The 12,597-nt window shown below is 42.7% G+C and overlaps 1 protein-coding gene across 5 annotated transcripts in view; it reads right to left on the bottom strand.

Moving 5' to 3' along the window:
- Positions 1-12,597, bottom strand: part of GRIPAP1 (GRIP1 associated protein 1) — a 253,480-nt gene that overhangs the window by 83,272 nt on the left and 157,611 nt on the right. For all 5 annotated transcript variants that reach the window (XR_003941032.1, XM_030194003.1, XM_030194004.1 and 2 more), the window contains one exon: positions 1,622-1,678. Coding sequence is in view for 4 of the 5 variants with exons in the window: in XM_030194003.1 (XP_030049863.1) it covers positions 1,622-1,678 (57 nt within the window). In the remaining variant the exon portion in view is untranslated. The remainder of the gene's footprint in view (positions 1-1,621; positions 1,679-12,597) is intronic.

Raw genomic sequence — 12,597 nt, 5'->3', positions numbered from 1 at the left:
CCAATGTGTGGCAGCTTTAGAAAGAGTCTGGGGTGGCAGCTGAGATTTATTGCATCTATAGATTAGATAAGCACATGCCAGGCTTGGAGAGAAGGTAATAGATTTCCCTTGTGACTTTATATTACTGTTATAAAACTATTTTCTTAATGACTAGAAGGCATGACTAGAAGGCAGAAAAGCTACCTGAAGTGGAATGGGAGTTGCAGATCTCCTTGGTTAAGAGAATGGAAGGTTCTGGCAGGAGGCATACTCCATTTCAATGTGTTGTGAAAGGGATACACTAATGGTAAGGCTGCTACACCGTACAAATAGATATCCACTGTACTAAATGTGTATTTCTAGAGTGCCATCCCTGTTACGCTGGTGCAGGTTTGACTAATTTCAGTGTCACCTACAAATGTGGTGGACCTTTTCCACTGCCAAGTTCTGCATGGAAGTGGAGTGGGAAGTTCATGGAACTTCCAGCTGTGGGTTGACTAAGACCAAAACGATGTCTCCTGAGGTACTGGAAGGATATTGAGGCTTCAGTTAATAAAAGTCACTAGCTAGTCACTACATTTATATAACTAGGCACACTATCAGGTTTATTTTCGAAAGAGAAGAGCGCCCATCTTCCGACACAAATCGGGAGATGGGCGTCCTTCTCTCAGGGTCGCCCAAATCGGCATAATCGAAAGCCGATTTTGGGCATACTCAACTGCTTTCCGTCACAGGGACGACCAAAGTTCACGGGGGCGTGTCTGCACCATAGCGAAAGCGGGACTGGGGCGTGATTAAGAGATGGGCGTCCTCAGCCGATAATGGGAAAGAAGGGCGTTCATGACGAGCACTTGGCCGACTTTACATGGTCCATTTTTTCTTGCGACCAAGCCTCAAAAAGGTGCCCAAACTGACCAGATGACCACCAGAGGGAATCGGGGATAACCTCACCTTACTCCCCCAGTGGTCACCAAACCCCCTACCACCCTAAAAAAAAAAAAAAATTAAAATTTTTTTTTTTTTTTGTTGCCAGCCTCTATGCCACCATCAAATGTCATACCCAGCTCCATGACAGCAGTATGCAGGTCCATGGAGCAGTTTTAGTGGGTGCAGTGTACTTCAGCCAGGCGGACACAGGCCCTTCGCCCCCCACCTGTTACACTTGTGTTGGTAAATGTGAGCCCTCCAAAACCCGCCCAAAATCCACTGTACCCACACGTAGGTGCCCCAGTGGTGTACAGTTGTGGAGAGTGGGTTTTGGGGGGCTCAGCACCCAAAGTAAGAGAGCTATGCACCTGAGAGCAATTTCTGAAGTCCACTGCAGTGCCCCCTAGGGTGCCCGGTTGGTGTCCTGGCATGGCAGGGGGACCAGTGCACTATGAATTCTGGCTTCTCCCACGACCAAAGGGCTTGGATTTGGTCATTTTTGAGATGGGCATCCTCGGTTTCTATTATGGCCGAAAACCGGGGATGACCATCTCTGTAAATTTGTATTTGTTATGCTGTTTTTGTTTCTCTGAGCAGTAAATGTGCATACCTCTTGTGGGCTGAAAAGTTAAATAAAACCCCTAACAAAAACAGGCATTTATAGTGACCTTTTTTGTTTGAAAGCTATTAGCTAGGAATAATTACAGATACTCACCGCAGCACTGCCCTTCTTCTCCAGAATCCTTTGCCCATCCACTGTGTCCTTAATCTCCTATGAGGCAGACAAAAGCAGAAAGGGAAAAGTCAGTCAGCAAAAAGGAAAATAGAAGCGAGAGACAGATATATAAAGAATACCGCCATATTTCTCCTTCTCTAAAAGTCGCAAGATATTTCCTAGATAAAAGATAAAGCAATCAACATAAAGATTATAATAGTACAAAAAAAGAAAGTATCGCAGCCTGGTCTAATTTATATGTATCTACATGCATACACACATACATATATACATACACATCATTCTCATAGTCCTACTGGCCCCAGCAAACTTTGTTCCCATAGTTCTTCTCCCTCATGCATGGACCAACTCTTAACCCCAGGGCAGAAATTTCTCACTGCTCAGGCAACAGGAGGGTCACCTCCTACATCCGTAGCTCAAATCACATGCTCTGACAGTATACAGAGGTCAAAAAGCAAGCATTAGACCCGTCTCCATTACACAGAAGATACCCATGTTACATATCACAAGACCTCTGCCACAAAGTTATATAATCTTAAATGGTGACGCTTTCACCCATTGGTGCAGGACCCATCAGTATAACTCCATTTGCTGCACTGTAAAATCTTATCTAGTATCTCCTCCATCTGCTGGATGCCAATGCAAAAACCAATTCCATCAGACCACCATCACTGCATCATCCATAGGAAGACAATTTCTGTTCATCCAATCGCCTCCCGTGCATGAGAGAATAATTTACTCTTGGTCTCAGTGTGTCCCCAGTTTCTTCTTGGGACCTAAACCGTCTTCATAAAAATCAATTTGGTCCCCTTCAAGCCAGAGACGATCCAGGAAATTACAGACTGGTGAGACAGACATCGGTGCCAGGCAAAATGGTAGGGACTATTATTAACAACAAAATTACAGAGCATATTCAAAAGCATGGATTAATGAGAAAAAGTCAACATAAATTTAGTGAAGGGAAATCTTGCCTCACCAATCTACTACATTTCTTTGAAGGGGTGAACGAACATGTGGATAAAGGTGAGCCAGTCGATATTGTGTGTCATGATTTTCAAAAGGCATTTGACAAAGTACCTCATGAAAGACTCCAGAGGAAATTGGAAAGTCATGGGATAGGATGTAGTATCCTTTTGTGGATTAAAAACTGGGTAAAGGATAGAAAACAGAGAGTAGGGTTAAATGGTCAGTATTCTCAATGCAGAAGGGTAGACAGTGGGGTTCCCCAGGGGTCTGTGTTGGGATTGCTGCTTTTTAACATATTTATAAATGATCTAGATATGAGAAAAACTAGTGAGGTAATTAAAATTGCCGACAACACAAAGTTGTTAAATTGCAAGAGGATTGTGAAAAATTGCAAGACGACCTTACAAGACTGGGCATCCAAATGGAATAATGATGTTTAATGTGAGCAAGTGCAAAATGATGCATGTGGGGAAAAAGGAAACCAAACTATAGATACGTGATGCTAGGTTCCATGTTAGGAGTCATCGTTGATAATACTTTGAAACCCTCTGCTCAGTATGCTGTGGCAGCAAAGAAAGCAAATAGAATTTTAGATATTATTAGGAAAGGAATGGAAAATTAAAATAAGGATATTATAATGCCTTTGTATCGCTCCATGGTGCAACCGCACCTTGAATGCTGTGTGCAATTCTGGTCACCGCAACTCAAAAAAGATACAGTGGAATTAGAAAAGGTACAGAGAAGGGTGACAAAAATGATAAAGGGGATGGGACAACTTCCCAATGAGGAAAGGCTGAAATGGCTTGGGCTCCTCAGCTTGGAGAAAAGACGGCTGAGAGGAGATACAATAGAGGTATATAAAATACTGAGTGAACGGGTAGACGTGAATTGCTTTTTGCTCTTTCCAAAAATACTAGGACTAGGGGGCACGCAATGAAGCTACAAAATAGTAAATTTAAAATGAAGCAGAGAAAATATTTCTAGGATAAGCAGCATAAAATGTATTGTACTGTTTTGGGATCTTCCTAGGTGACCTGGATTGGCCACTGTTGGAAACAGTATACTGGGCTCGATGGAGTGTCCCAGAAAGGCAACACTTATGTACAATGATGGTGCATCCTTAAAATATCTCACTTGGAAAACCTCATTTCTGATTACTATTACATCTGGAAGGAGGATCTATGCAGCACAAGTGCAGGGTCAATACCTGCCCGCACCCCAACCCCCACCACACAAAGTTGCATTTGAACAAAGTGGTTCTTATGAATGCATCTAAAATTTTCCCCCAAAGTGGTCTCTGCCTTCCACATAGATCAAGACACTGTCTACCCATCTCTTTCCTAAAGTCATACTGCGATCTAGAAGAGGCATCACTCAACATCCTAGACTGCAGGAAATTTGTTGTACTACCTGCATCCAACTAAGGTCCATCAGAAATCTTTTGTTTTCTTTCAACCCTCAAGCTTAGGCATACGAGTCTCAAAGCACAAGTACTACAGCCATATCAGGTTCAGACATAACACCTATGGACAAGGCCAAATTAGTTGCAAACCTGCAATTGAAACCCCTAATGGACAACTTCAGAACTGCCACATCTTCACTCTTCTTCCACAGCATACATCTTTAGACAGGTTGTCCTTCAGAATTTATTTTCACCAATATGCAACCACTCAAATGGTTGACCATGGGTTGCCACATTAACCAAGGCAGGAAACCAAGAACTCTCAACTTGGCAGGCAAAGATCTGGCTGTATTATCTTGGCTGTCACTGGAGAAAATGAAGTTGCTTACCTGTTAACAAGGGTTCTCAGTGGACCACTGGATAATGTGTACACCATCTAGCCCATTTTTCCCTCCAAAATAAAGCAGCAATGAACAAGACCTATATATTTGGTAATGGAACGATCTCAGCTTTGCATTAACTGAGGAAGCTCCTGCACCACTCAGCACAGGACAACAGATGCATGCCCAGAAGACTTATGTAGAGTTCTGGGACATAAGGGGGGGGGGGGCGTCCATCCATAACTCTATCCAGGAAGTCAATTATACGTCAGGAGGTATGACTGCATCATCCTGGCTGTTCCTAGCTGTCCTACTCCCTTTGACTTTCCACTTTTGTAACACTAATTCCTCAGTTCTGGGGGAAGTCAAGATTGGCTTATTGCAGCATTCTATACAAGCGTTGTGTCAGAGGAGACAATGAAGCACGCTCACCTTCACAATGGTCTTTCTAAAGACCTCCCTTTGTTGAGGATTTGCCTTCATCAAATAGTTCTCAAAAGCATTCGACATTAAGACTCCTGATGCAGGCCTAACGGCCGAAACACGACGTTGTGTCGAGTCTTTATACCTCAATAAACATCTTTATTATTATATATCCTTTCAGTCTTTGGAATCCTTGGCCGTCCTCCCACTTTTATTTCATTTCTTATTAAGATTGCCTAGTCAACATAATAAATGGGAACAAACTACCATTTTTAAATCACACACTAGGGACCTGTCTATGCCTTTCTGGCAAGTAACAGAGACAATGAAGTAGAGCTTGCATATCTCCTCCAACAACCCTCCAAGTGCAAATTACAGAACTCTGTGCACATTGTGTTTCCACTACAGATTAGCTGCTACATTATTTGCTCTGAAGTCCAGGAGCCCTATGAACCCCCTTTCTTGTCCAAAGTCAATTTTAAAAAACAGTAATTGATTATTTTAATTAACTCCATGGAGAAATTTGATCTTACCCGCTAATTTCAACCAGACCAGTCCAGAATGTATAGGTTATGCTCCTCAGCCAGCAGGTGAAGAAAAGAGCTGTGAGTCCTGCCCTAAAAGAGGCGCCATGCAGTCAATTTGTCTTCAGTATTTTTCTGACAAAGCAATATCAAACACATACCCACTCAGAAGGGGATCTGGAATCCTGAACCATCAATAACCAGATACCAGAGAGAACTCTGAGAACCTCTATGGCTACCCTCATTTTGAAATGTGATGAATCAAACAATTATCAGTACAAGGGTGGGCTTCAGGACTGGTCTGTTTGGACTCAAGGAAAGGAAATCAGCAGATAAGACCAAATTTACTCTTCCTTTCTTCCACCACACCAGGTTAGCGAGATGAAGTACCCCTTTAACTGGGTGGGATGAAGAAACACCCTTTGAAAGCACTCTGATTCTAAATGCAGTCTCTTTTCTCTGGCATTGACATCAAGCCTATAGCGCTTGGAAAAGGAATGCAAAGACAACCGTAGTCACCACTGAGCGAGCCCAGCAAAAAGCCCAGGGTCGTCTGACTCTGGGCAAGTCACTTAACCCTCCATTGCTCCAAGCCGCAATGAGCCTGCCATGAGTGGGAAAGCGCGGGGTACAAATGTAACAAAAAAAAAAAAAAAAAAAAAGATAGGTCAGACCTAAGGCCTACCAAGTCACCGTTCTCCTTCCCTCCCATAGTCTGGCATCTCTCCCTCCACTCCTCTACCCCTTGCCTGCAGTCCCACATCTCTTTCTCAAACCCACTCACCCACTTCCCCATTTACCTTCAAATATCTCTGGTAAAGGTTGCTGGCTGTAGAAGGGCTTCACATCTGCTGCCTGCCCTGGAGCCTTCCCTCTGACACATCTCACCCCCTCTGATGCAATTTCCTGTTTCTACATGTGTGGGTTATGTCAGATGGAAGGTTCTGATGCAGGCCACAGGCATGAAGCTCTGCCATTGCCAGGAACCTTTACCACAGACATTTAAAGGTAGATGTGGGAGGAATGGGGGTTGAGTGAAAAGGACAGATGATGGAGGAGTGGCCTAGTGGTTAGGGTGGTGGACTTTGATCCTGAGGAACTGAGTTCGATTCCCACTGCAGGCACAGGCAGCTCCTTGTGACTCTGGGCAAGTCACTTAACCCTCCATTGCCCCATGTAAGCTGCATTGAGCCTGCCATGAGTGGGAAAGTGCAGGGTACAAATGTAACAAAAATAAATAAATAAAATGAACTGCAGGTGGGAGGGGGAGGGTTCTGGAGGGAGGGAGAGGAGAGCAGTGACTTGGTAGGCCTTAGGTTAAGCAGCCCCCATCATCTGACAGCCCTGGTGTTTTTACTAGGCTCACTCAATGGTAGCGCCACCCCTGTTATTTTGGCCTTCCAATGAATTTCTGCTCAGTTTATAAAGAAGTGTTAATACAGCTTCAGTAAATGGATCAGTTTGGGTATGATGGGAAATCTAATACTGAAAGACTTCTAACAGACATGAACATAACTGTATTTTTGACAGATCCATAACATTCTGATGTATACCCATCAGGACCGGGGGTCTTGCCAAGCTGCAAAGACTTGATAGCAAATTCCATTCATTTTACAATTAAGAGAGCATCCAAATGATTGCACTGAGAGTTGTGTAAAGTAGGATGATTTGGTTTGACTAAAAGAATCTCTTAAACGGCTAGCTCCATTAGCCTTGGATTTAGACACATCTTGATAATACAGTGAAAATTGCTGAACAATCTCTATATCTTAGAAAAATGTTTGACCTTGTGTATTCTGAATTGGTGCGATCCACTGTCTAGTGTGTCTTTTAAACATTGAGCTAATCTACTGCCTGCTTAATTACTTTCTGTATAATATTCCTGTTCTACTTGTTGGCTAAGGAACTTAATTTAATTCATACTTCTTAGCTTATAATTGTCTCAGGAAACCATTATCTCTGGAGTTTATGTGGTGTTTTTCCAATTGTTGTTTATCTTTATTCCAATAGTGTTTGACAGTGCCACTGCTTTTTTCATCCAAGCAGAAAAAAATTCCCCCCTCCCCTCAGAGGGTGGCTTTATAGGCCTCCCATACTGATTGTAGAGAAAAAGTTTTCTATATTATTCTCTTTAAAAAAGCCATGCATAAACGTAAAAAACAAAACCTCTCTCTAATGCCTGATTTGCAATGATCCTCTATTTAGTCTCCAAATGAAATATTTCTTTCTTTCCTTAGACTGCAAAATAGAGCAACTGCTGCATGATCTGAGATTAATATCAGATAAATCTCAGCTTCTAGAATAGTTGGCATACGATCTTAAGAGATTAAGTAGTCATTCATTCTACAGTAAGGTTGATGTGGTACTGAGTAATAAGTATAGTCCTTTATAGAAGGATTACTAAACCTCCAAAGGTCTTACTAAACTTAAGGTCATTATAAGGCTCATTTTCAAGAGAAAAATGTCCAAAAAATATCATAAAGCACCATCTGGACGAATATTTTCTCAAAATGTCCAAATCAGTATTTTCAAAACCTGTTTTGCAAACTTCTATCTATGTAATTCGTCTGCAGTGCATCCAAATCACAAGGGGGCATGTCAGGGGCATTTTGAAGGCAGACTTAGGGCGGGCTTAGGGCATGCCTAACACTTGGATGTTTTACAGCCATTAGGGAACAAAACAAAAATGTCCCGTGCAAAAGTCTAAACTGTTTAGTGTAGACTTGTTTTTATAACTAATAAGGCACAAAAAGGTGTCCTGAATGACCAGATGACTACTGGAGGGAACCAAGTATGTACCCCCCCCCCCCCCTTATTCCCCCAATGGTCACTGACCTCCTCCCACCCACCAAAAAATGTGAATAAAAATAGTACTAAACAGCCTTAGATGTTATAGCCAGGTCCATTAGAGCAGCATGCAGGTCCCTGGAGTGGTGCAGTGCACTGGAGACAGGTGGACCCAGGCCCATAACTCCCTCTACATGTTACACTTATGGTGGAAACTGTGAGCCCTCCAAACCTCACCAGAAACCCACTGTGCCCACGCATAGTTGCCCCTTTCACCCATATGGGCTATTGTAGTGGTGTAGTTGGGGGTAGTGGGTTTTGGGTGGTTTTGAATGGGTTTTGGAGGACTCAGCAGACAAGAAAAGGGAGCAATGGTGAGATGTGTACCTGGGAGCATTTATATGAAGTCTACAGCAGTGCACCTTAGGGTGCCCCATTGCTCTCCTGGGATGTCTGGGGGGACCAGTCTGCTAAAAATGCTGGCCACTCCTACATCCCAATGGCTTGATTTTCTATGTTTTTCACTTTTTTTTTTTTTTTTTCGAAAATGGCCCGAAAAAAACAAACAGAGCACAAAACCATGTTACAAACAGTATGTTCTCCTCCTCGAAATCCACCACCTGTTCCTCAGACCCCATCCCCACCAACCTACTTAGCACCATCGCTCCTACTATCACCCCCACCATCTGCCATATCCTCAACCTCTCTCTCTCCACTGCAACTGTCCCGGACACCTTCAAGCATGCTGTGGTCACACCACTCCTCAAAAAACCATCTCTTGACCCTACCTGTCCCTCCAACTACCACCCCATTTCCCTCCTACCCTTCCTCTCCAAGATACTTGAACGCGCCGTTCACAGCCGCTGCATTGATTTCCTCTCCTCTCATGCCATCCTTGATCCGCTTCAATCCAGCTTTCGCCCCCTACACTCGACAGAAACAGCACTAAGTCTGCAATGACCTGTTCCTCGCCAAATCCAAAGGTCACTACTCCATCCTCATCCTCCTCGACCTATCCGCCGCTTTTGACACTGTCAATCACAACCTACTTGTTGACACACTGTCCTCCTTTGGGTTCCAGGGCTCTGTCCTCTCCTGGTTCTCCTCTTCTCTCTCCCATCGTACCTTCAGAGTACACTCTCATGGTTCGTCCTCCTCCCCTATCCCGCTCTCTGTTGGAGTTCCTCAGGGATCTGTCCTTGGGCCCCTCCTTTTCTCAATCTACACCTCTTCCTTAGGCTCCCTGATCTCATCTCATGGTTTGCACTATCATCTTTATGCTGATGACACCCAGCTGTATCTCTCCACACCAGACATCACTGCGGAAACCCAGGCCAAAGTATCGGCCTGCTTATCCGATATTGCTGCCTGGATGTCCAACCGCCACCTGAAACTGAACATGGCCAAGACTGAACTTATTGTTTTCCCACCCAAACCCACTTCTCCTCTCCCTTCACTCTCTCTCTCAGTTGATAACACCCTCATCATCCCCGTCTCATCTGCCCGCAACCTCGGCGTCATCTTCGATTCCTCCCTCTCCTTCTCTGCGCATATCCAGCAGATAGCCAAGACCTGTCGCTTCTTCCTCTACAACATTAGCAAAATTCGCCCCTTCCTCTCTGAGCACACCACCCGAACTCTCATCCACTCTCTCATTACCTCTCGCCTTGACTACTGCAACCTACTCCTCACCGGCCTCCCACTTAGCCACCTATCCCACCTTCAGTCCATCCAGAACTCTGCCGCACGTCTCATCTTCCGCCTTGACCGATATACTCATATCACCCCTCTCCTCAAGTCACTTCACTGGCTTCCGATCAGATACCGCATACAGTTCAAGCTTCTCTTACTAACCTACAAATGCACTTGATCTGCAGCCCCTCCTTACCTCTCTACCCTCATCTCCCCTTACGTCCCTACCCGTAACCTCCGCTCTCAAGACAAATCCCTCCTTTCAGTACCCTTCTCCACCACCGCCAACTCTAGGCTCCGCCCTTTCTGCCTCGCCTCACCCCATGCTTGGAACAAACTCCCTGAGCCCATACGCCAGGCCCCCTCCCTACCCATCTTCAAATCATTGCTCAAAACCCACCTCTTCAATGTCGTTTTCGGCACCTAATCACAACACCTCTACTCAGGAAATCTAGACTACCCAACTTGACATTTCGTCCTTTAGATTGTAAGTTCTTCTGAGCAGGGACCGTCCTTAGTTATTAATTTGTACAGCGCTGCGTAACCCTAGTAACGCTCCAGAAATGTTAAGTAGTAGTAAAAAATTTTTTTAAAAGATAGACGTTTTGCAGTTTCGAAAATGACCGTATTTCCTATTCAGATTTTGGACATTTAGTGCAAAACGTCCAAAGTCTGACTTAGACATCATATCGAAAATGCCCTGCAACCTAATAAGAGCTCCTAAAGTTTTAGATAGAATTAATTCTTGGAAGATGTCCATGTTCAAACAAAATTTTAGTTATGTCATTCATGAATTCAGGGAAGTAGAATGTAAGTACACAGAGATTTAAAATATAAATATTTAATACCTCCAAATAAAAGCTATTATAAAAAGACCCACCCATCTACTGTTATCTGAAATTTGTTTTAGTATCTTGTCAATGAAGCATTTTTGCAAAAAGAACGGAGACATCACTTTTTTTGTTTTTGCTTTTTATTTCCTGTCTTTTTACAGAGTTTTCAGAGGAGAAAGTGTGGTTTTCAAGCCAGGAGGCTGCAAGCTTCATGCAATCAGCATAAGATAAATGAGTGATATTGTAGGCACGTATAAGGTTAACGTGCGTTAAAAATGCTAATGTGCCTATAACACGGCTTAGTAAACAGGGCCCTGATTACTAAGGTGCGCTAGTGTTTTTAGCATGTGTACAAAATTAGTGCACGCTGTGTAGGCGCCCATAGGAATATTGTGGGCGCCTACACAGTTAGCGCACACTAAAAGCACTAACGCACCTCTAGCATGGCTTAGTAAACGGGGCCCTAAGTGAGTTACATTTAATATTTATTATTTTTGCTCTTATTTCTAGGTTTTGCCTTTAACTACCCTACATATTTTTTATTTTACATTTATATAATTAACATAAATGTTTAAGCAATATCCTTACATTAAACAACAGGAAAAATAAAATCTACACATCTTTTACCAAGCCTTTGGCAGTGAAGATCATATTATAGGTATGTGTCCTATTTGTATCAGTTTTTAAGTATGTTTGTATCTTCTTTATCATCTTTATGTGCCAATATCGCAATAATTAGATGTATACTTTTATTTTTTTATGTGCTAAAATAAAGATGTTTTGATAGTTACTATATATGTTTATATTATGATATTTTATGTGCCAAGACAGCAATGATTAGATATATTTTTATTTATTCTTTTTATATGTCAAGAAAAGATGATTTGATATTACTATATATGTTTATACTATGGCTATTTCTTTGATGTATTTATTTATTCATACACTATTTTAGGTATTATGCTCTTTTTTTTATTTATGGTTTAAATGTATGGTTCTTGCATTGCATTGTGTTTCTCTTGTCATGGTATTATTACATTAATTTTCAGCTGTTTTAATTTGTGTATATTGTAAGATTTTATTATCTCTGCATTTTTATATTTGTAATTTTATTTTATTATTTTGTAGCCACTGATGCAGCCCTGCTGGGCTAAACACGGTCTGTGTCAGGCAATACACTAGCTTGCAACTTTACTAATAAAGATTGTGTATATGTACTACCAATCTGCTTTTCCTTCTTTCTGCTTTGGAGTCTGCGGATCATTTGCCTTGTTGTTTCTTGGGACCTTCTACCCGGTTGCCAGGTGGCACATGTCATATCTCCACGGGTTTGCATCTTTCCTTCTCCTATGACCTATGGCTCCACTACTTTCTCTTCCTAATTTTAGCTCTCCCCAATCTTGTTCCCCACCTTAAAACACAATAAAACACTATAAACCCGAAGATCACATTACTCAATTTCTACTTTTACAATCCATTTTGTCTTCTACCCTCTCCTCAGCTAGCTTCAACTTTTTCTTCATGTAATTCAACCATCTCCACTCTATCTTGGCACATCTCATCTTTTCACCGTCATCATGCCTCCTGTATTCTCCTGCTCCATCTCCTTCTCTCCGCTGGGGATATAAATCTATCCTAGCCCGCCAAATCAACTGTCACCCGACCTGTGCAGATCAAACTGCAACTTCTCCAATCTTATTCCTATTCCTTTCCATCCTCCCTCCCTCTTCTCTCTCTTTCTCATCTGCCCTTTGGAATGTCTGCTCTATTTTGAACTTGCTTATATTCAACTACCTCTCTCATACTCTGCAGCATTTTGCTTTAAGACTTGGCTTCTCCCTTTTCTCCCATAGACCTCACTCAAATGGCTGCGGCAGTTATGTTGGGCTGTTACCCTTCCCTTCCTGTAGGTTTCAGCCCCTTCTCCTCTCTGACCATCTGATAACTT

The sequence above is a fragment of the Microcaecilia unicolor genome, chromosome 2 (genome assembly GCF_901765095.1).
Source record: "Microcaecilia unicolor chromosome 2, aMicUni1.1, whole genome shotgun sequence".
NCBI classification, from domain to species: domain Eukaryota; kingdom Metazoa; phylum Chordata; class Amphibia; order Gymnophiona; family Siphonopidae; genus Microcaecilia; species Microcaecilia unicolor.
The sequence above is the reverse complement of the archived record's forward strand: the minus strand, read 5'-3'. Positions and strand labels throughout refer to the sequence as shown.